The following is a 23,275-nucleotide window of genomic DNA, read 5'->3' as shown; positions in this document are numbered from 1 at the left end:
ATCTATACATAACTTTTTATCTTGATATTGATTGAATTGTATTGAATTTTAAATTTTTTATCAATTGCGTTTCTACGTGGAACCTCATTTTACTTTTCTTTATTTTTTATTTCATGGTATGTATTCTAAATTATACTTGTAGATAAACTCTTTTATTTGTAATATTTATATTTTTAATTCAAATTTTAGATACTTCTAACTTATATCTACACCTCGATTCTTATTTTAACCAGAATTTTAGATGTTCCAAAATTGCACTCGTAGATGGACTCTTCAATCAATATTAATCATGTTTTAAATTTTTAATGCGAATTTTGGATTTTATAAATTGTATTTACACCTGGACTATTTTTTAATTTTATTTATTTATTATTTCTTAATTCCTGATTTATATTTATACTTGTATTGTAAACTACATTTATACATAACTCTTTTTTATGCAATATTTATAAAAATTAAATTATCTACAAAATTGTGGCCGGTCAATCGCTTTCATTCCGGGAGCTTGTTGGGTTGTTGCTGTGGTCAAAACGATGGCATCCAATGGCGAAGTTCCAGAAGAACTCTTTGACGGCGCTTCTGGCTCAGCAAAAACCAAAAATTTCAATACCAAAGCTAAGAATATCAACAAAATGTGCTCCTTTTTAGATATGAAACAAAAAAAAATGTGCATGTTCCACCCTCTGGAACTTGCAGTTTTGGGTGGTATTAATTGTTAATCTGTACATCAAACTGCTACAATTTGCGAGACGAACAGTTCATGCAGAATGTCAGCGAGCAGTTGGTCAAAGATGGCACGTTCGACCTTCATCCCCAAAACATAGGCATCCTCGTGCAAGGATTGAATCCATGTCGATTTCTGGGCTTCTCGCGCCACCATGATCTCCACTGTCTGCATTTCCTGCACGGGAGGGTTCCTCAGACTCTGCACCTGAAGAATGTACAAACCAACAGCAAAGCGTGAATTATACTGTACTTCCGAAGCTATACCCTGGAGCAAAGCTGTCAGTCACCTCACCTGGTGCCACACATCGTCCAGCAGCTTCCTCTCCCGGGCGCCGGTGCTGTCGACGACCCACCGCCGCAGCGACCAGCCGGGCTTCACGCTCCCCACAACCATCTCAAGCGCTTCGTTTGCCAGGTCGAACAGCATCCTGTGATGGCCCTCCATTCTTGCTTCGCTACATGCATATGCGTAGGCCTCCTCTACCTCGTGGAATACGGCGTCGTCGCAGATCGTCGACGACTCCTCGTATAGCCCCGCGGCAATCAGGACTTGCTTTATGTACGCCATGTCAGGGTAGCTCTCGGTTGTGTTCGTCCTGCACGATGATCCGTTGCTGCGTCTCGGTGCTTCAAATTCTGACCAACTTTGCGGGCTCAGCTCTGCGACTGCGAAGCATTGGGCACATACTCTATTTTTTACAGCTCAAGTCTCACTGAAATGTAAACGACAGAGAGGCTTATTACCTTGCAAGGTGCAGCTGCCTTTAACCTCCAAAGGGGACACCGGGCTAGGAGGCAGCTCGGTGAAATTTTCCTGAAACAAATGGATCAAACAGAGTGAATTCATTTCAGGTCAGGCTGTAGTACTTGCTTTGATCTTGACATGCAAGAACTTGCCTGTGCAACAGCGAGAGGGCTGCAGTTTCCAGGAGGTGACGGTAGCATCTTGTGTGGGTGGAACTCACCCAACGATGGCTTCTTTGACCAGTGCATCATCTTCTTCCCGAACAGCTTGTTGGCTCTCGACCTCAAGCTCTGCCGCAGATTTGACACTGTCCCTCTTAAGCTGAAGCTGCTGCTGCTTTTTTCGCTTGTTACTACTAGTGTTACTGCTGCACCTTCAGAAACCGCATCTGAATTCGCATGCCTCCCGCTGTCCTCCTCTGCAAACAGCCTACCTCCAGAGATTCCTGACGCTGGTGCAGACAATGAACGGACTAGTGCCCGTGGCGACACGACGTTGAACTTGCACTCTCCTGTGCAGCTTTGATCATCCAATCCAGAGCCTGGAACTGACACTGACACCGGCAGATCAGGTATATCTGTCAATGACATTATTCTTCCCCTGCTTCTGGTTTTTGGAGGAGAAGAATCATTGGACACATGATTGGTTTCACTTCTTGAGATGACACTCTTCAGCCTGACGTGCTCCGGAGATGCGTTTCTTGAAACAGCGTTGTGCTTGCGATCGCTCCTGAATGCTCTGAAGGACTCCGATCGAGAGTAGAGTCCCTTACCAATGTCCTGCATGCTCACGGTCTCCCTGATCTGCTTTGCGATGTCTCGAGCGACTTGCTTCGGGTCAGTATTACCCCAGCTTCTCCTGACAACCTCACTCTTGGACTTGAGCTTCAGCTTTTTCTTGAGCCTTTCCTTCACCTCTTCAACAAACTCCTCCATGTTACCATCCCTCTTCACCCTGGATGAACTGAACAATGTTTCTTGGTCACTGCTACCAACGTCACAAGTACTAGGCTTGAGAATCACTATCCGTGCCGGGGAGCGTGGTTTTGCAGATGTGCTACTATTGTTTTGTTCATCCTCCGAATCTCTCACCTCGTCTGCCATCGTTTCGTAGTGACTCACTCTTAGCACCTTTATGGCCTTATTATCTCCAGATTTGTGAGATTTTGCTGCAGCTTCTGTTGAAGTGCTTTCTGAATCACTGTTATCTGTAACCTTCTTCTTCAGGGTATCCTTATCTTCCATGGAAATCCTGCAGCTTCCATAGCCATACTTGGCCATCTTTTCCTTGTGCAGGTTCTCCTGTGCAAGCATCTGAATGTACCTACCTTCTTCTATGGGCCTTCTACTGCACCCTGAGCCAGCTACGGTTCTTGCGTTCTCCAGTGTTTTTGATGTCTGCCATGACTGGAAATCCTCCCTGATCTTGTGAAGCAGCTCCTCCTGTGGATGATGCTGACGCGACGAACAACCTCTTCGCGGTCTCATTTTCTTGAGACAATGCCTGTAATCACCACTCCTGCTACCGCGGTATGAGATCAAGCTGCACTTGGATTGTCTGAATGTTGCAGACCGGGGTGAATTGACACTGATCATTTCCGTTGTACTTGGTATCTCCAGGTTGCTGGTTTCTTCTGCATGGATCATCACTGCATCCATTGTTGCAGGTACTGCCGGGATTGTGTCAATGCCCATCAGACGTGCAATGACACTCGGCTGGCTGGGAAAATCCTTGTGGATCACATTCTTTGCGGTGGTTTTTTCTTGATTGGGTGGCTTCTGCCTCATCTAGTAATAAATAAAAATTATGACAGTAGTTAAATACAGTACTAACCAAATGCATTAACAACAAACTTGAGCATTAAGCATAGGAGCAATTAAGTAGTAGTATGAGAACATACAGTAGTCATGGTATGGTCGTAGGATGGAAAATCAAGGCTATTCCGGGGAGCTTCAAGGCCTACATCACAACTTGCCTCCATTAACAACTCAGAGAGAGAAGAGGGAGAGGGATCAGGGTCTACAAATAAAGTCGTAACTAGGATTATTGCCGCCTAAATACGCACCATTTCCATGTATTCTTCTTGCCGATTTTCTTTGTTTTCTGGGCTGAGCGGCGTTGTGGTGCAATAGGATTTCTGCCATGGGTTATCTAGCAAGTTTAATTGCTTGTTGAGAATTCTTCTTCCTGCTAGCTGGCTGAAACAAGGCAAACCATATGTGCATGACAATGGGAGATTAAGATGCAGTCGAAGAGGACAGACATCATGTTTAATATAGTATGAGCTGAACATCACGGATGGCCAATAGGATCAATTTTGTATTTTTTTTTCCTCCGGGCAAAAATTAAACAGAATGTAACAATGAAGCTATTAACAAACAAGATCAAATTCTTCAGAGAGAGAAATGGGGACAAACCTCCGTTGATGAAGAACATCGGTTGCAGGCATGCAGCTCTTCAATTCCTTAGCAGCGATGGAAAAAACTGAATTTGGATACTGAAAGGTGCTGCTTCAAGGAATAATGGCTGAAGAAGAGGAGGAGGAAGAGTACTCCCAGGCACGAAGTGATGTCAAGTAAGCGGAGGGAACAAATAATAAAACAGCAATCAGTTGAGCAGAATAATAAAACAGCAAGGCAAGAAATTGAAAAAGGAAGTAGGCTTTGGTTTGTTTATCACTGAAAGTGGTCGACGTGCTGGAGGGTCCAGTTTAGGTCCCATCTTGGATTACCCTCGTGCGAGTCATCATCATTTTTCTTCTTTCTGGGGGGTTTTTTATATGGATGATTTAGAAGGGGAACTAATTAAACCAAGTCTGGGGGCGTAATTAGCAGCTAGCAACTGGTCTGGTTCATTTTTCTCAAACAAGGGAATCAAGTACAACCTTCGTTGGTGCTTCCTTCTAAGCATCAGCATCAGCAAATGCAATGCAGCGCTAAGGCTTTACTCCTATGTATGTATAACTGTGCTTTGCTATCAATTAAAATAAGAATTAGGCATTCACAAAAAATAAAACAGCCCCCGGCGAGGATCGAACTCGCGACCTTTCGCTTACGAAGCGAACGCACTACCACTATGCTACGGAGGCAACTCTATTATCAGATTCTACTAATTGATTAAGTTCTTATCAACAGGCTAGTTAGGAAATCTCGGGATGGGCCGGTCTGACCCCCGGGCTTTCCGGGCTGGGCCCAGTTTGATAATTCTTCCTGCTCGTGCTTCGTCATATTTTTAGACGGATACATACGGTAATGCTTGTGTCGTTTCCGTTTTCATATTTTTAGACACATACGAAAATACTACAAATAAATCAAATACAATACAAATCATTTCTAATACAAATATGGATAGAATAGGATCACACACATGAGTATTCCCCAGAATATGATAATCCCTCAAATTTCTCTTAGAGATAAAAATTAGAGTAAATTTCACAAATCTACAAACAGTTTGACGAGACATGTCTTCTAGAAGTATTTATTGTTTTTCCGTACCCATCCCTTCAATAGGAACTGTGGTATGCCCTTGCAATGTTAAAAAGACGGCCTTGCCTCGAAGAAAGGGATGGATTGATTCAGACATTTTGTCAAACCAACTTCACATGAGTAATGTGTTGCGCCTCCGCGGAGCACGTACATGTATACTTATTGGTATCAATTCTTGCACACTTTCATCTGATCCATCCGGAATCTCTCTTGACTCTCTTGACTGCATCCTCTGGGCCAAATCCACAAAGAGGGGTCTCTCTCGATCCTTTCCTCGAGGAGTTCTCCTCCAACAACATTATATCACAAAACTACTAACATCGATTTTATCCGAAAACTATAACTTTGGTAACTTAGAAAAGGACATAAATCAAACTGTAAACCAATAGTTATTTGAGACTGGAGAACGATTAAGGCCGACCATAACTTTCGCCATCGAGTTCCACCCAGCTCTACATTAATACCCACACGCCCCTGACCATTGCCAACAACTCACGACGTCCCGGCAATCTACGTACACACGCCGACATCGTCAAAACCGACGAGAAGCGGCCGCGGTCGACGTCCACAGCCGAACAGCAGCCTACGACGGCACCATCATTGCTAGCACCGTCTTTTAGCTTTTGTATTGGTAGACATGTGTAGAGTAAAAAATAAAGTTATTTGGGACATATGAAGTACCAGATTTGTATTTGTAGAAAAAATATATTATTTCTAGATTCATATTATCTAAGTATTTGCTTCGAATTGTATCCATATTCGTTTTTCAGTGATGGCTACGGAATCTTTCCGTTGTGTTTTCATCTCTAGCTACAAAGGACGCAAGGCAAGTGATGGGGAAAGAGAGGGGAAGGGATAAATCCTGATTGATTAATGGACGTGTAGTACGATGTGAAGCGGTTGGGGTTAGTCATTCTGTAGTAGACGTACAGTAATAATGCTGCTGGGACCAAAACCACAGGAAAGAAGAAAACGAGGCTACTGGCAGGTTTAGGGTTTAGGGATCATAATAACAATAACTATCTAGTGATATAAATAATAAAATTAATTACTATATTAAAAATCCGATGCTCGGAAAGTTAAGTGATGAAACTTCTGGATATAATTTTTTAATAGAAAAACAATATTTATAAGTTCAGAAAGAATAAAAGAAATGTAATATTTATAAATAAAAAATAATTTATGAATAAAACTTATATACTTATTCTTAGTGACTCTAAAAAATAAACTACGGTGAGTCTGATTGATAGAATTAAGGGTTAAATGGTGGGAGTTCCACTAGTTCGGTTCGGAGACATTTTCTACCAATTAGCCTCCCTTGCTATAAATAGGAGCATCCTAGCAGCTTATTTATCTCTTGCTCTATCCTGAAAATAGAGGATGAAGACTAAATTGAGCTCCAATAGAGGTATAAAACGGCTATCATATCATCTATTTTTAGATGCCATGTAAATTAGGAGAGAATCTTCATATTTAGAAGGATGGATGATTCAGTAGAGTATAAAGAGATATAAAGGATAAAACTAGTTTAAATAATCATCCAAATGAAGATATGAATGACTAATTTAGATGAGCTGTTAGGAATGCTCTAATGCGGCTCACGGGACTGTAGCAGTATGAGTCCCCCTGTCCTCTGTACACTACTAGTAGCAGTACTCCACAAGACGAGCGTAGCCTAGTGTGGGATCATAAATAATCAGACATCACATAGCGTGTCTCCCCCTACTCTTAACGGCTCCTGTCCTGAGACCACCCCAACCCCACCACAATTCACAAGTCGATGCCACACCAAAAAGGACACAAATCATACAACGTCCTTCCCTTGTTGTCACTGCTACTCTCCTGCCAGTGTAGCACGAGTACTGCAGCACTGCCATCACACAAATTAAAACCACAATGCAAATGCATTTGTATGGAGAGTATGCACAGCTAGCCATCAACTTCAAAACCATGCAACTACTACTACTTTTCCTCCCACACAGCCCAACCGGCAATCACTCGTATATGAAAGAGCTGAGTAGACAACCAGCTGACAATACCCATCTTCAACAACAGCTATCCTATCCAGACTTGAAAAAGAAATTCCCAACCAAATGCATTTTCAAAACTACTCCTTGCTAGTAGTAGCAATCATCAACCAACTCCATCTTACTCCAAAGATTTAGTAAACGTGTGGTAGCCCCCACAACATGGAGAAACACCAATAATAACACAGCCCTAATAACAGGGCAAGAATTGCAGAGTATGCAGACAGATAACATCAAGAAAAACAAATCTGACAGAGCGATATACACTAGTGATACTCCATACAGCAACCAATCTAGCAAACAATCGATCATACTACTAGGTACTGCACGAATCAAACAAGCAAATTAATCTGAGCACAGACAGACAACAAGCAATGAACGAAACAAAGCACCCAGGACGAAACAGCAGCAGCAATTTAATCTAACATACGCAAACTGATATTATCACAATGTTAGCCGATGACAATGGAAAGAGTAATCTAGGTACAAGCGGATCATTGACGGTGGAGACAAGACATTGGCTGCACCACAACACCCACCAGTGGCGCCAACAAGGAGCGCTATCCGTTATAGGACGAGAAAAAGTAAAACATCACGATGTGAAGTGAAACTGAATAATTTCTAGTAGAGATGATGGATAGGCTCCTTTGGACACCCGCCGCCATAGGCTATTGCGTCTTGTTGCTCCCATCTGGTCCACTGGAGCATCTTGACCACAGCCCTCACTCGTCATCGTCTTCATCCTGCAACCCACAGACAACACCACCATTTTCGTTTAAGACTCCAATGAGAGATGCTGCTCCTCCATTTCAAAATTACTACTAGTGGTACTATAAAACCCACATGTGGACTATAAGCTATCACATCTCAACCCATTCTAAATGGAAATGTAGAGACACACATTATGTAACCCGTGGTCCTAATTGTTGAAGCCTTAGATTTGTACAATTATGCATGAATCGACGAGCTAAGCTTAATGCATTGAGCTAATAGAAAAGTTAATTGTCCGAAGTAAGATTTGTACAGGTAGTATACCTCTTCGCTGCCCTCGTCATCGTCCTCGTCATTGACCTCGGACTTAGACTTGTCAGATTCCTCCTCGTCGTCCTCCTCTTCCTCCTTGGCAGGAGCCTTCTTGGCAGTGCTCTGAAGAAAGCAAGTAGAGCATGTTCATGTTTTGGTAGGGACACAATATGCAGAGCAGGATACAACAAGGCAAGTAGTGTATGTTGGTACCTCGCCCTTGTTGTAGGCAGCAATGGCCTTGTTGTATTCTGCCTTGAGCTTATTAGCCTTGGCTACATAGGGAGCCTTGTCCTGAGAAGAGGAATCAGGATTATTAGCTTACGCGAAAGGAATCAAACGCACATGTATGTGCGTGAGTGAGGAAACTCACCGCTTCGCTCAGAGATTTCCACCTATCACCGGCTGCTTTTCCTACCTGAAATTGTTTTCACAAATCATGATACAACTAACTGTAATTATTTTCTTGGCACATACCAGTGGAGTTTTTTTTTTATCGTTTTAAGAGAGAGGGGAAAAAAAGCTTACCGCAGCAACAGATTTATTCTTGGGGTTCTTCTCCTTGAACTCCTTGCGGAACTCCTCCCTAAATCGAGCGATGGAAACACGATGAAACCTAGAGAAATCGATCGATCTAGAGGGTGGGAAGAGGGAAGATTGCTGACATAAAAACGAAGAAAGCGCTGGGAGCCCTCTTGGGCTTGTTGGGGTCCTTGCCGGCCTTCCCCTTCCTGCCCTTGGCCGCGGGCTTCTCGGCGCCCTTGCTCTTGACGGCCAACCTAAACACGGCCACATGAAAAGGAGTCAAAACCCAATCTGGTGAATCTAATCTGGCGAAGCGAAAACGAACAGATCTGCGGCGGGCGGCATGGAAGAGAAGGGAGGGGAGGAGAAACTTACTTGGCGTCGGGCTTGGCGGCGCCCTTGGATTTGGCCCCCTTCATGGCTGAATCCTGCGAGAAGGGCGAGAGAGGCGGTCAGATCCACGGGCGGAGCGTGACGAATCGAGCAAAAGGACGGCGAATCGGGGCGGGCTCACCCACCTATTGGTGTGTGAGGGGGGTCTCGCTCGCTCTCTCTCCGCAAGAAGAGGGAGGGAGGGGAAAGGAGAGGAGAGGAACAACAAAGCTAGGAGGAGGAAGGGGCAAAGGAAGGCAGCGAGAAGAGAGGGATAAGAAGAAGAAGCAGCACAGGAGGGGCATATCTGCGATTCCGCCTATTCTCCAAGGGCCCCGGCCCCTGCCTCCTAATTTGAATTTTCGTACCCATCGCTAACTTTTCTCACCCGTTCACCGCGGGGCCGCTCCCTCGTGGGACCCACCCGTCATGGGCAGGGTATCGCAGCGGACGCGGCCACGTACGGGACCGATCCGCAATTACTGAAAAGTTGGAGGAGCGCCGCGCGGCAGGGGCTTGCGCGGGATTTTGGAAATTTTGGCCCCCCCAACCCAACTCTCTCTCTCTCTCTCTAGATATTTTCTTTCCTCCCTGCCCTGCCGCCTCCCTCTCAGAGTACACACATACCACTAGTAGACTATAGTAGCAATAACACCACCAACGTGACAGGTGGGCCCGCCTCGTCAGCCCCACGCCGCGGGATATTTTCGGAGCGCCCTGGCCGCCACGTCACCGATCCGCCGGGTGCGCCGCGATTGGGCGCTGCCTCCCTTGTGCTTCTCCCTGTGCTTTCTACGCTCCAAACATTGCCTTCGTTTCAGCGTTTGCAGCCTTGGATTTCACCCGTTTCAAATCCCTGCTTCTTCTCTTCTGCACGCTCTCAATGCACCTCCCCATTTTATTTCCACCATTTACCCAGGATTCTCATTTCTCCTCCTATATGTGTACACTGTGTTTTTAATTATTTACTGTACGTGCTTTCTTTTTTGTATTTCCATTCAAATTAGTCGTGCCATTTTTTTTTTGTCCTGCTACTACTGGTTTTGTGCCTCTACAACGTCAGTAATGAAGGCCAACTACATTGCACAATAATAATGCACATTCTTTTTATGATCGGCATGTTGTGTTACCTCCATGTAACAAAAAACACTTGTTTGCAAACACTGTGCTACTGCCCTACTTTTGTTGTGCATGAATACATCCTGCATTTTAATTGCCTCTGCTTGTGTTGTACTACCAATGTTTATACAACATGCGGCGGAACATGTAATAACGTGCGTAATGTTTGTGCAAATGTCAACACAGGCATCCATGCCTATCTCCTGTATGTATATATAATAATAATAATAATAAAGAAGAAAGATATTTACATAAACATGGTAAACAATCAAAACTTCTATAATTGGTAGACACGATAAACTGTATTTGTCAATAAACACCACAAATGAGCAATTGCAAATTTTAGTTGACAAACAAGACCAAAGTAATACTCCAATGATCATGTATGTCAGTCACCTACTAAAAAAAGAAAACGGTTTTGGACCAAGCCGAAAAGCCCACGTTATATAAAATGGTTCTAACGGGCCTTCCTACCATAAAACTATTAGGGCCGAATGTTCGGGCGGGTCAAAGCGGGCCGGAGTTATGTGGGCTTGCCTCTTCAACACATGGACCAGCCCAGCTACTTTGGCTCCCTAATGTAAGAAGTGGTAGGGAGGAGCTCTGATTGATGGTCGGCCCACCACCAAATCCGGTGGAACGGAAGTCGAGGTCGTAGATAAAAGGAAAAAGTTGACTCAACACTATTGAGAATTGCCACGCCGCCTAGAGGGAGTAAATATGTGGCTGGTACTAGTGAGAAAATTTTTGGAAAAAGTGTCACGTTAAATGTTTGACCGGATGTTGGAAGGGGTTTTCGAATACGAATGAAAAAACGAATTTCACGGCTAGCCTAGAAACCGCGAGACGAATCTTTTGAGCCTAATTAATCCGTCATTAGCACACGCTAGCCTAGAAACCGCGAGACGAATCTTTTGAGCCTAATTAATCCGTCATTAGCATATGTTGGTTACTGTAGCACTTATGGCTAATCATAGACTAATTAGGCTCAAAAGATTCGTCTCAAGATTTCTTACATAACTGTGCAATTAGTTTTTTGGTTCATCTACGTTTAATACGTTATTTAGGTATCCAAAAATTCGATGTGATGTTTTTGGAAAAAAATTCTGGAAACTAAACAACGCCTTAACAGAGCAAAAGACGCTTTTCAGTTGGGGCCTAAACAAGTTTAGTTCCTAAATTTTTTTTTCCAAAAACATCATATCGAATTTTTGGACACTTAAATAAAGCATTAAACATAGATGAACCAAAAAACTAATTGCACAATTATGGAAGAAATCTTGAGACTGATCTTTTGAGCCTAATTAGCCCATGATTAGCCATAAATGCTACAATAACCAATATGTGCTAATGACGGATTAATTAGGCTCAAAATATTCGTCTCGCGGTTTCTAGGCTAGCCGTGAAATTCGTTTTTTCATTTATGTCCAAAAACCCTTACATCCGGTCAAACATTTGACGTGACACTTCTTCCAAAAAAAAATTCTCGATCTCCAAAAGGCATATATATGCATATGGCATCAGCAGGCTGGTCTACCATGCATGTGCTATCCTATACTATACTAAACCTACCTGCCTGTTGCACCAAGAAAGGAATTCATGCATTGCCACTCCGCTTATATAGCAATATTAGTTAGTTTTATCTTTACAGCTAGACACATTATTGTTTGTATATCGCCTTGGGAGGAAAAATGCTTCTACTCCTTACACACACACACATGCATGCATGTCGAAGCAAAACAATTGTCAGATTCATCAATCAATCATGCAATTTTAGGTACGTAACGACTAATTATATATATACACAGTACATGCATGGCATGATTCATTCTGATTTAATCAGGTACATACTCGGGCGGCGAACCGAACCACCTCCGCGTGACGTCACGGAGCAGCGTGTCGTTGACCTCGCAGAAGCTGGCCGGCCAGCCGGGCGGTTCGACGGCGAGGAAGCCCAGACCGGGCGTCCGGTCCTTGGACAGCGGGTTGGCCCGGTCGGTCCAGTCGGCCACGTACGCCGACACCCGCCGCCGGAACTTGAGCCTGAACTCCTCCCACGCCTGGTACTTGTAGTGGTTGACCCGCGCCCGCCGGTTCCACTCGCCGCGCGCCCCCTCCCGCAGCGCGAAGTGGTGCACCGAGTTCACCAGCGAGCGCGCCACCGCCTCCAGCCGCACCACCGACTTGTGCCGCTCCACCGCTCGCCGCCGGCATGTGTACCCCTGCGTCACCCCCTCCGCCGGGTGCCTCCTTCGCCCCGACGGCCCGAACTCCATGCACCCCACCGACACCTGCCCCACGTCCGCCTCCACCGACACCATCGACCGGAGCATGCCTTTCGACGATGCCTCGCCGGAGCTGCCCCACTGCGGGGAGAAGATGAACTCGTCCACGTCGATGAACGCCATCCACTCGCACCACTCCCGCTGCACCGCCGCGCCGTGGGAGAACCCGGCCTCCTGGGTCTTGGGCCATGGCCACGCCAGTATTGACACCTCGATGCCTTCCGCGGTGAGCCGCCGCACCTGCTCTGCCAGGTCGTCCTCGCTGCCGTTGTCGTACAGGATGAACCGCTCCACGCCCACCGCCGCGTGGTACACCACCCACTCCCGCAGGAACTTGCCCACGTCGCGCACCATGCTGCACGCGCAGATTTTACGACGTCGTCCCTTCTGCTGCGTCGCCGCCGGCGTTCGTGCTGGACTGTAGGTCGCCATCGACGGGATGGGCTCCTCCTCGCCGGCCACGGAGAGCGTAACGCGTAGCGTCTCTGCTGGGGAGGCAGCCGGCGGAGGCGGGCACCGGAACACCTGTTGCGCCGACGTGTCCGCGGGGAGCGAGGCCACCACGTCGTCGGCGCTGCCGCGGTAGTAGACGCACCGCACGTCTGACGCAGGGCGGTTGACTCCCTGCCGTGGATTGACGCCCTTGGCGAAGACTAGCACGTCGCCGCCGCCGACCACGGCCGCGTCGTACACGAGGCGGCCGCTCCACTTGATCATCAGCTGATGCGGTGAGCCATGGCCGGCGTCCATAGCACCTTGCACGATCAGCGGCGCGTGGAACGGCTGGTGGCGCCGCGCCGGCTCCGGCATGGCGCAGGTGTAGGCATGGCGGCCCGAGGACGGCAGCTTCCCGAGAGCGCGCGCGGGGGACGAGGCGCCGCCCCGGAACGCGCAGGTGGCGTTGCCGATGACCGCGGTGGCGTTGGGGTGCAGGAGCACGAGGACCTCCCAGTCCGGGAGCAGCACGGCGTCGGCGGGCGTGGGGTCCCGGACGGCGGCGAGGCTGAGCGGCAGGCGGCGTGGCGGCACGAGCAGCTTCCGCGTGGGCGTGTGGATGGCGCTGATGAAGACGCCCGGGACGTCGCCGGTGAAGAAGAGGAAGAAGAAGAAGAGGAGGAGGGGCGTGGTGAGGAGGATGAGCAGACGGCAGGGCCTGGCGTGGCGCCGGCGCGCCTGCATGGCGCCGGCGATCGATGAAGATGTGATCGATTATGGGAGAGGATATCAACTATGTAACAAACTCTTGTTCATGCATGCGTTCGTTCATATTCTTTCGATCCACCCGGCTTACTCTATCCTATCTATATAGCCATTGATGAAACGTTTAAATTTTTGTTCTTCTATCAAACACTCGCGCAATATATGCGGAGTAGGAAGCGCATGAGATTTTTAACTTATGTGCATGCCTTTAGATTATCATTTAACGGCTAGGATCAAATTTAATTGATATAAAATTAAAATTTTTAAATATTTGATCACTAGATGGATCCTATGTATGCATCTCCTATCCTATGTATTTCCGTATTCCATTCACCTACGTATATACACGTCTCGCGTGTCCATATATATTGATACTAACGAATACACATATAAAAAATTTATAAATTAACCTGACGAATATATATATATATATATATATATATATCAATCTTAACCAAAGGGAGTGATAGAATACGTACACTTTACTAATATTTGCAGTTTAGATTTAGGCCACACTTAGAAAAACAGTTTTGTGAAAAAAAAAGTGGAACATGATGCCATATCTATTAAATTTCTACCAGAATCGAATACATAGGAAAATTCCAAATCTATCGGTTTGGTTCTCATATAACAGAAGTAAATATTTTGTCGTGAAAAGAAGGAAACATAAGGTGAAACCGCATATCTATGCGTTTTTTTTTCCATCCAAGGACTCTATAGAATCGTTTATTCGATAGGAATTTCAGAAAAAAAAAGAGGGAATGAGATTCAATCATTCGTTGGAAATGCGTTTCAACGTTTAATTAGATTCGATTCCCGTGGGTGGTTTCTGTATATATACGACAGTAGTTGAAGGAATTATATAGGTAGAAGAAGCGAGTGGTTAAGAATGAAGTAGCTTAGATTGTGTACGACACGGCAAGTATGGTCAGAGTACAAGTCGTTAGTATGTTATTACTGCGTGGCCGTGCCACCTGCTCTCATCTCATCCCATCATTTAACTCAACTGCACTTTGTTTCTTTTTCTTGTTGATCAATATCTATGGGAAGTTGGGAGTGGGATGATATATACCAGCAGCTACATGCATATGCTGCATTATGTTAAGGTAAGACTTTAGCAAGTTAATCCAGCTATTAACTACTCTACCTGTTCCAAAGTAAATATTCATTCCGATGATATTTTTTACCTACTCCCTCCATTCTAAATCAAATGATTATTTTGATCAAAAATTTTGTCACGAAATAATTAAGTACTTTGAGACGTAGAATAAAAAAAAATCTAGAGTACATATGGGGAGGAGGAGTGTTAAGTTATCCGGCGCGGAAAACGTAGTAATAGATTAGTACATAATTAATTAATCCTTAATTATTGAAAAATATAAAATAGATTAATATGATTTTTTTAAAACAACTTCCCTATAAAAATTAAAAAATACACCTTTTAACAGTTCGAAAAGCGTGCACACGGAAAACGAGAGAGATAAGATAACTTATGGGGCGTGCCGAACACAGGCATAATGGCGTGCACAATAATTACACCCGTTAGAAAGCAACGTTACCATATATTCCCATTTAAAAACTTTATAAAATAGGGCATATAGGTTATTTTAATTAAGTATTAATTTTTCTGACATTGATCAAAGTAGTTAATTATCTTAGGATGGGGAGTAATAAGTAATTAACTAGGGAGAGAGATCAATGTTGGAATCTTTGGTGTTGTCCGCAATGGTGGCAAAAGCATTCCTCACAGAGAAGCAAAGTGAGACAAAAAAAACAACTGGTCTAACAATTCTAACCGACCAGTGGATGGATGGATGGGTGGATGTGGATCGAAGTAGCAGATGCCACTCTGCTTACTACATGATAAGACAAGGAGATTTTATTAACTGAGTAGTACAGCCGTAGGATTTGAAGGGTGGATATTCGTACAGGGGAAAAAATAAACATCTTTAAGATTCTTTTTATTGTGTGTGTTTTACAGAAAGGAATGGAACGCGTGACATATAATTCATACATGATGGGCCGGTCAGTCGGCGCACGCGGCAGAAACCAGGACCAAACCAAGATAACCCAAAGCAAATGAACACAAAATCAGTGTGTGGATTCTTCGCAATAAAAAATAATGGGAAGAATCATGAATATAATGAAAAGGAAGTGTAGTTAATTTGGATTGTCTTGTATGATCTTGATGCAGTCTTCTTTGGATTCTCGCTTTCATGAAGAAGGCGTTTCTGTCAAGGGTGATACTCTTCTAGTGCTGCTGCGGAGTTACCACGCTCTTTTTCGGCGTTGGAAATTCTCTCACGGAAGGTATGCATCTCTGCCCATTGCCGGGCCCTCACCTGCTCATAGTAATAAATTAACCACCATAAACATCATTATCTGCTTTTTCTCTTTTTGTTTCCATCTAGGGCTATCTCCATCTTTCCCTCTCAGAAAGAAAATAACATCACTAATTAGCTCTTGCTCGTTACTACCTCAACTGAACAATGAATTTTTCAGTCTTCAGTTAACACAAGTACTCCAAAATACTAGAACAATTGGCTGCTAATTGGAGTAGTTGATAGGAGTATAGTATGGGTGTGGATGCCAGGCCGTGTGTACCTTTTCGCTGCTTCCTTCTTGTTCACCGTTACCCTGAAGACAACGAATACTAGTGATTACTAAGACAAAGGAGTTGCGATCCAGAATTATTGTTTTAGTAGTAATGCTACTCTAGTAAACCAGCAAATAACAATTAGGAGTAGTAAGAAATCACCTGTGAAATGAGCGTTGGAACTCCATGATGCGAGACGTACTGCGCGTCCACGATGCCGATCTGCTCTTCAGGATTCTGCCATTCATATATACCGTCATGCGTTGTACAGTAGCTTGTAAGCACGGTTTCAATGTGTCGCTGAATCAGCTAGTATAGCAGGTTGAGTCATCGTCTGATCGAACTAGTTAGTGTATATACTTACGTCGACGCATCTCCAGAAATTGAAGTCGAGACCCCAGCCATGAACCAAGTCATTCTGCATGGCCATGCACACATACATACATATACAGGTTCATTGCTTTAACTAACTGTCTGTAAAATCAGAGTTCTGAAATACAATAATACTACTTGCCTGGATCATATGCCAGACGCATGTCCAGGCCTCCCTGGAGAAGACAGGCGCCATCACCTCCACGAACCTGCCAGTCGTCCATGTAGTAATTGTAAAGAGAATGTCTCTTTCAGGTTAATTGGAGTCGAGTTTCAGAGACAGAAAACATGTAGTTAGTTGTAATCCTAAAACAAAAATTTGTGATCCTCACCCGCTGCAGGGTCGTTGGTGCACGTCAGGGCAACGGCCTCCCTCATTCGTCCTGTCACGTTGGTTCGAGCCAAATTAACCATACACATTGTTCAGTGTGACTGTCAGCCACCGATGGTCCAGTCCAAGTAGGAGATTATTGTCCATCATCGCACTTACTTGTGCATTTCCCCAGCGTCGTTTCTTCGAACGGTGACTTCATACGTCTTCTTCCCTCTTGTGCTGTCCAACCCTGGCTGAGATATCTCCAACCCGTGCTTCATCGCCACCTTCACGTACCTTTCCCCATCGATCAAACGCCACACATACTCGATCAGCTGTGCTAAGCTTTTGTCAGATATTACCAGTTAGTTCAGGAACCACACACGTACTCTTCCGCCGTGAAGTTATCCACTCCCAGGTCCTCATCCCACAGGAAGATGTACTCGTAGGGCGCCACGATGCTCGGATGCAGGAACCTCTTCGCGAACCACCTTCGTTCATTCATTCATTTGTAATCCACTCATTATCAGATTTTAAGTAATCAGCTGCAGATTTAATGCTGTTGCTGGTTGTTCTCTTCTCACCATTTGGTCTGTTTCCTGGCGCTGACATGAACAGCCTGCTTCGACCACTCCAAGTCATCCCATTCGGTCGTGCGCCCGTCGTAGTGGAACAGAACCACGTCGAACTCATCAGAAAACTGTACATTGAATTTTCAGTGCTCACAACATCAACGTAAAGTTCAGTTCAGAGATGCAGTGCTATGCTAGCTCTACCAGAATCGAGACTATATTCAGAGATTCATTCTGCGTCTTATTAATTCCTTTTACCTTGTGAACAGTTGCATTGACATTGGCTTTCTCAGAATATCCCACTGCGAGCGCCAAGAGGTACTTGCCAGTCGCCACGTCCTGACGATCATTGCTGTCCAGATCTAAGTTGACACATGAGGATAATTAGAGAGGCAGCTGCGTTACCTCCTTCGGTGATCCCCACAGCCGCCGCATATGGAGATCAGACTCTGTAACCACTAAGCCTGGTGGTAGCTTCTCTGCACCTTTCGGCTTTGTCACCGCATGATTCTAAAGGCCATCAAGCCAACAAGAAGTTATGTAGTGAGTTTTAGTCAGAGACCATTTGAAGGTGTGCTCGCAATCTACCAGAAGCTCTGAACTGTACCTCTGAAGTGCCATTTGACTGGATATTGGTGTTTCTGAATGCTGACCATAGTATCCCTATCATGCTGGTGCCACTGAAGCTGTAGTTTGCAGCATCACCACTACTGCATGGTAATATGCCACACTGAAGCTGCATTCATGATGCAAAAGGATATTCATTTCTTCAGTCAGATTAATACCATCTCTCAAATTTCATCGGTAAAAGCAGATATTATGTAGGAGTACCTATCTATTACCTGTGGTGTGATCTGTACTGGAAAAGAGATGCCAACGAAGAATCCAAACACTGCCGCAGACAATACGGTCAGGATTGAGACTGCTTTCATTATCACTGTTTACTAGCAAGATCACCGTTAGCATACCTAAATCAGTCCTTAGGAAAAGAGGAAACAGAATGAAGAGAGGAATGGTGAGAACTCACATTCTTTCTTCTGACAACTGCAACTACAAAACCCAGCTTCCGTTTTGCAGTCTGCTGACAAGAACTTCAGTGACAAAACTGTTAAATAAACATGTTTGAGAGGAGGAGCAAGCACAAAAAAACATTTAGGAACAATGACAGTATACACACAGCATGGGAAACAACAGGAGTTGAAGATTTACAGGCACAAATAGAATTGAACTCCTGATCCAACAAGTTAGCTAGTCTTGTTTAAGCTACTCTGCTTGGACGGCTGTTTATACTTGATCTGGTTTATGAAATAAAGGAGAATTAAAGTAGCACGACTGGTAGAGTAGAATCCGGCTAACTTATCCAGGGGAAGTATGGAGTGAGTTCCTTACACTTGCATCCAAAGCAGCTGACTCCTGATCCAACAAGTTAGCTAGTCAGCAACTTGTTTCATAAGGTATACTAGCTAGCAAGCTTGCACACAAAGTAAGGCCATCATAGCTCCCAAGGGCTGCATATATAATGTCACTGTACTTATTGTTTTTCGACAACTGTTAACAGTGGTGTCTAGTATCTTACACCAGTAACCTTAACAGCTCAGACCCATCGTCTCAGGCCTCGTTGAGTTTGCAAATTTTTTTAAAAAACATCATATCGAATATACGGACATATATTTAAAGTATTAAACATAGTCTAATTACAAAATAAATTACAGATTCCGTCAAGAAACTGCGAGACGAATATTTTGGGTCTAATTAATCCGTCACTACCACATGCAGGTTACTGTAGCACTTATGACTAATCACGTACTAATTAGGCTCAAAAGATTCATCTGACGGTTTTCCCATAACTGTGTAATTAGTTTTAATGTTTATGTATATGTAATGCTCTATTTAAGTGTCCAAAAATTCGATATGATGTTTTTGGGAAAACATTTTAGGAACTAAACATGCCTCAATTATTTGTTACCTAAGAAGCTAAAGAGAGGCGTCATGCTTGCTCTAGAGACAAAAAAAAAAGTAGAGTTAGTGCGTTAACGTGAGAAATTTTTTTACACCACTAAATCATAAATCATGGTGGGTCTAAATTATAATGTTATAGATTTATTGAATATAATAGGTATTAGACTGTGGTTAGTTTAGATAATAATAACCGTAGAGCTTGATTAGTATAGTTGTACATCAAGGACAATTGTGTACATACGGAAACATACAAGCTAAAGTTGTATATACCGGATACAATTGTATTTAAAACCTATCGTATACAAAACAATTGTATCAATGACACAAAAACGTAAGAGTTATACATGAAATCCTATTATGCTTTCAAAACCAAGCTCCACACAACTTGCACGTTTAGTTTAATTAGGAGATAATAGTAGCTACTTGTATCAAAGATTTAGGCCTCATTTAGTTCCCAAAATGTTTTTCCAAAAACATCACATCGAATTTTTGGACACCTAATTAAAGCATTAAACATAGATAAACTAAAAAACTAATTGCACAGACGAATCTTTTGAGTTTACTTAGCCCATGATTAGCCATAAGTGCTACAGTAACCAACATGTGCTAATGACGGATTAATTAGGCTCAAAAGATTCGTCTCGCGGTTTCTAGGCTAGCCGTAAAATTTGTTTTTTCATTCCTGTCCGAAAACCCCTTCCAACATCCGACCAAACATTTAACGTGATACTTCTCCTAAAAATTTTCTCAATCTAAACACCACCTTAATTATAATTACAGTGGTGCAACGGTAGAATAGAAGTGAATCGAGGAGAGGTGAATAAAAATGAGGGTGCGGAGAAAACTTGCCGGCGGAAGGGCGGAGGAGGAGGAGCTGCCGGTGCTAGCTATACATGCCGCCGCTCGTCTTCATCTATCTCCGTGGCGATATTCTCTGTACATATACTGATATACACATATGTCAGGAACTCGATCTCTTGATTTTTGTTCTAGCTTCCTGCTTAATTATTTTCTCAGCCGATCTTTTCTTGACTTTTCATCCATTCAGCTGATTATATTGTGAGTCAATCAAGTACTACCGTCAAATTTAATGTACACTAATACAAATTTCAAGCACATACGCTATTTCTGTTGTAGGACCGAACACATATATACAACTTAGCACCACCGGATCGATAGGAGGGGGAGGGAATTGAATAGCTGGAACGCCGAAAAACAAAACTGCTAGTAGATTAAAAGTGACCATTTAGCAGATGTTGATGATCAGCCGGTTGACCGCTCTAGTGCCTCTGATCTGACCGTCGCAGTGTGGCTGGCCACCTACGTCCCGTCGGTCTAAGGGCCAAAACTGGGAGAACAAAAACCCCAAGAACTCATCATTGATTTTTACCGCTTATATTCGTATTTACAAAGTGGAACGACACTTTTCTCACAAAATTCAAATAAACTCAAAACCCTAACTTTTCTTTTTTTTAAAAAAACTCAGCACACTAATAATCGATTACGAGAGACCTCCACCCCATATTCCATTTATACCTATAGATAGCCAGCATAAAACCATGGTCCAACTCATCGTAATCCACTAATAAACATTCCAATACATGAGAAAAAACTTATACTATTACAGCACAAACTCCAATCTTACATTTAGACTCCTTCCAAATTAAACTCCCCATCTCATAAGCACATAATCTCTTATCGTATGCCTCATAGAATCTTCACTACCGTGTGGATGGTTCTTCAGCCTAAGCATCTCATATGATATCCTGATCGTTCGGATGTCATCTTCTACCATGTTGACTCTCGATATACCACCGGCAATACTCTATTGAGGTATCAAGACATACCTATCAAATCAAATAAGAAACCATATCCGAGAATAAGTTCTTTCTCAACTTGATTCAATATTTCCATAACAAAATTTTAACCCCTCCCCTAAAACTTTTTTAGTTGTTTCAGTAGCAATGGATCGATAGTTAGATAAATGAGCACATAAGATTGATTGATTTCTAGCTCTCTTCCTTTGCATAGAGGGCCACCGACCGCAACACGAGTAAGGAGCAGTGCTATCAATTGCATGATGCTTTTAACGTCCCAAATAACTTTTTTTTTACTCATATCACCACAGGACCAATACAAAAGCAGCAAAAAAAAACAAGAATATAATAAAATTTATCAAATACCAATACAATTTTCCCACTTTTATCTAATTCCAATGTAGTTGTTTCTTAATTACACAAACTCCAATGCAATGATTATTAAAAATGAAATTATTTTAGAACAAACGAGATAGGGTAAAGATGAAATTACTTTGAGCTGGAGGGAATTGATATTGTGTTGAATGTAAAAGTGACCCTAGATGGAACTTTATTTAATATTAAGTAAAATATATGGCCGGTCCTTCCTATGAGAGCGGATGTCATCTAAATCCATCAACTTAAAAATTACACATCTAGATCCTTAAACTTGGGAGCAGATGTTTTTAAGGTTCGTAAACTTTTAAATTGCACATCTAGATCCACCATCTTGACTTAATGAATTGTAGCTGGTTCAAACATCATTTGAGTGAAGTTGACCGCTAACATGACATTCTACGTAGGTACTACATTTGCAAATAACTCTGTCTGTAACTTCAGTTGAATGAAAATTGGATCGGCTATGATTCATTAAATCAAGATGGTAGACCTAGATATGTAATTTTTAAATTTATGTATCTAAATGACAAGTTTACGAAGCTAAATAACATCCACTCTCAAGTTTATAGATCTAGATATGCAATTTTTAACTTTATGGAGCTAGATCACATCCGCTCTTAAGTTTAAGGGCCGACGTGGTGCACGTAAGCTTAGAAAAGCAGGACAAAGCCGGTGGTTAGGCAGACGCCCTATTGTTCGTGGTGTTGCAATAAATCCAGTGGATCATCCTCATGGAGGAGGGAAGGACGGGAAAAAAAGAGAGAGATTGACTAACTACCCGGATCAATGCTGATTGGATTTCTGCTCCGGCTTTCTTAACGGGTTCTCCTAATAGGCAATACTCATAGCTCCGCGCCTTGGCGGCCTCTTCCTATTATTCACAGAAACACAAAACGACCATGCATTTTACTCTTTAATATTCAGTAGTCCCAGGTAAAACATACTCTTTTGTGTGCATATTTCTTTTAAATACAATGTCCTATTTTGCGTTTAGTATCGGAGTTCCCAATTCAAGTACGCCCCTGTTTTGTTGCACTCTCTTTGCAACTTAACGACACAGAAGAAGATAATAATTTACATACGTTTGTGCCATTAATTTGTCTGTACGGATACGTAGAGTTGTCAATTAACTAAAATTTCAGGGAAGGCTATTAATTGTCTTACCCCCCCCCCCCCCCGGGGCACGTACCTATATACTACTAAGTTTCTAGATAATTAAGACCAAGTCAACCATTTATAAATTTGTAGGTTGGACTCGATCGATGCATTGATGATGTTAGATTATATTGGTTCTAAATTAACTAGTTTAGTCTGGGGCGTTCTGTTTGGGTAAAAGGTAAAAGCAGGCACAATGTTTTCACTGACTCGCACAGCATCCAAGGTCAACATGCACACACATATAGGATTACTGTATATATATGCACTCCATCATCGATCGTAGCATGCAATCAAATGCAACGAATGTTAATTTTATAACTGAACCCGTTCATCCATCCACCCATCCATCCATTTGCAACGATCGAGTAGGGATGATAATGGACGAAGACCATTGGGTCATTTCACAATCATATTAAACCTTTAAACATTTTTAGCTTAAAAACATATAAAATTTTAGCTCGTCCCATTTTAAACCTCAACCCATAACTTTTATATAGAAAATTTTGGGCTCATTACCACCCCTATATACGAGATGATGTCTCACGATTTATTGCGGAATATATTATAAAAAAGTGAATATATATTAAATATATTTAAATGATG

General features: G+C 43.2%; 4 protein-coding genes and 1 non-coding gene across 5 annotated transcripts; all 5 read right to left on the bottom strand.

Annotated features, from left to right (window-relative positions):
• Nucleotides 1–643: 643 nt before the first annotated feature.
• On the bottom strand, nt 644–1,250 carry LOC102701461. Its single transcript, XM_015838231.2, has 2 exons — nt 1,019–1,250; nt 644–931 (listed from the first exon to the last, which is right to left on the bottom strand). Exons 1-2 carry the CDS (start codon nt 1,169–1,171, stop codon nt 728–730), a joined length of 357 nt encoding a protein of 118 aa, XP_015693717.2. The 5' UTR covers nt 1,172–1,250; the 3' UTR covers nt 644–727.
• Nucleotides 1,251–4,487: 3,237 nt separating this feature from the next.
• TRNAT-CGU lies at nt 4,488–4,559 on the bottom strand. Its single transcript has one exon. It is a non-coding gene; the product is annotated as a tRNA-Thr (tRNA).
• A 2,831-nt stretch (nt 4,560–7,390) lies between these two features.
• LOC102705168 (DNA-binding protein MNB1B) lies at nt 7,391–9,156 on the bottom strand. Its single transcript, XM_006656456.3, has 8 exons — nt 9,050–9,156; nt 8,907–8,959; nt 8,672–8,785; nt 8,535–8,592; nt 8,380–8,424; nt 8,220–8,300; nt 8,019–8,129; nt 7,391–7,726 (listed from the first exon to the last, which is right to left on the bottom strand). The coding sequence occupies exons 2-8, from the start codon at nt 8,948–8,950 to the stop codon at nt 7,706–7,708; spliced, it is 474 nt and encodes a 157-aa protein (XP_006656519.1). The 5' UTR covers nt 8,951–8,959; nt 9,050–9,156; the 3' UTR covers nt 7,391–7,705.
• Nucleotides 9,157–11,505: 2,349 nt separating this feature from the next.
• On the bottom strand, nt 11,506–13,636 carry LOC102701185 (glycosyltransferase family 92 protein RCOM_0530710). Its single transcript, XM_006657302.3, has one exon. It carries the CDS (start codon nt 13,484–13,486, stop codon nt 11,858–11,860), a length of 1,629 nt encoding a protein of 542 aa, XP_006657365.2. The 5' UTR covers nt 13,487–13,636; the 3' UTR covers nt 11,506–11,857.
• A 1,805-nt stretch (nt 13,637–15,441) lies between these two features.
• LOC102700909 lies at nt 15,442–18,444 on the bottom strand. The gene is made up of 14 exons (XM_015838439.2): nt 18,388–18,444; nt 18,203–18,297; nt 17,968–18,096; nt 17,766–17,870; nt 17,619–17,699; nt 17,373–17,488; nt 17,178–17,279; nt 16,966–17,085; nt 16,808–16,858; nt 16,618–16,684; nt 16,468–16,521; nt 16,266–16,340; nt 16,112–16,144; nt 15,442–15,849 (listed from the first exon to the last, which is right to left on the bottom strand). Exons 2-14 carry the CDS (start codon nt 18,290–18,292, stop codon nt 15,742–15,744), a joined length of 1,131 nt encoding a protein of 376 aa, XP_015693925.1. The 5' UTR covers nt 18,293–18,297; nt 18,388–18,444; the 3' UTR covers nt 15,442–15,741.
• Nucleotides 18,445–23,275: the final 4,831 nt, after the last annotated feature.

This window comes from Oryza brachyantha, chromosome 6, assembly GCF_000231095.2.
Source record: "Oryza brachyantha chromosome 6, ObraRS2, whole genome shotgun sequence".
NCBI classification, from domain to species: domain Eukaryota; kingdom Viridiplantae; phylum Streptophyta; class Magnoliopsida; order Poales; family Poaceae; genus Oryza; species Oryza brachyantha.
Note: the sequence above shows the minus strand (reverse complement) of the source record. Positions and strands in the feature narration are given on the sequence as shown.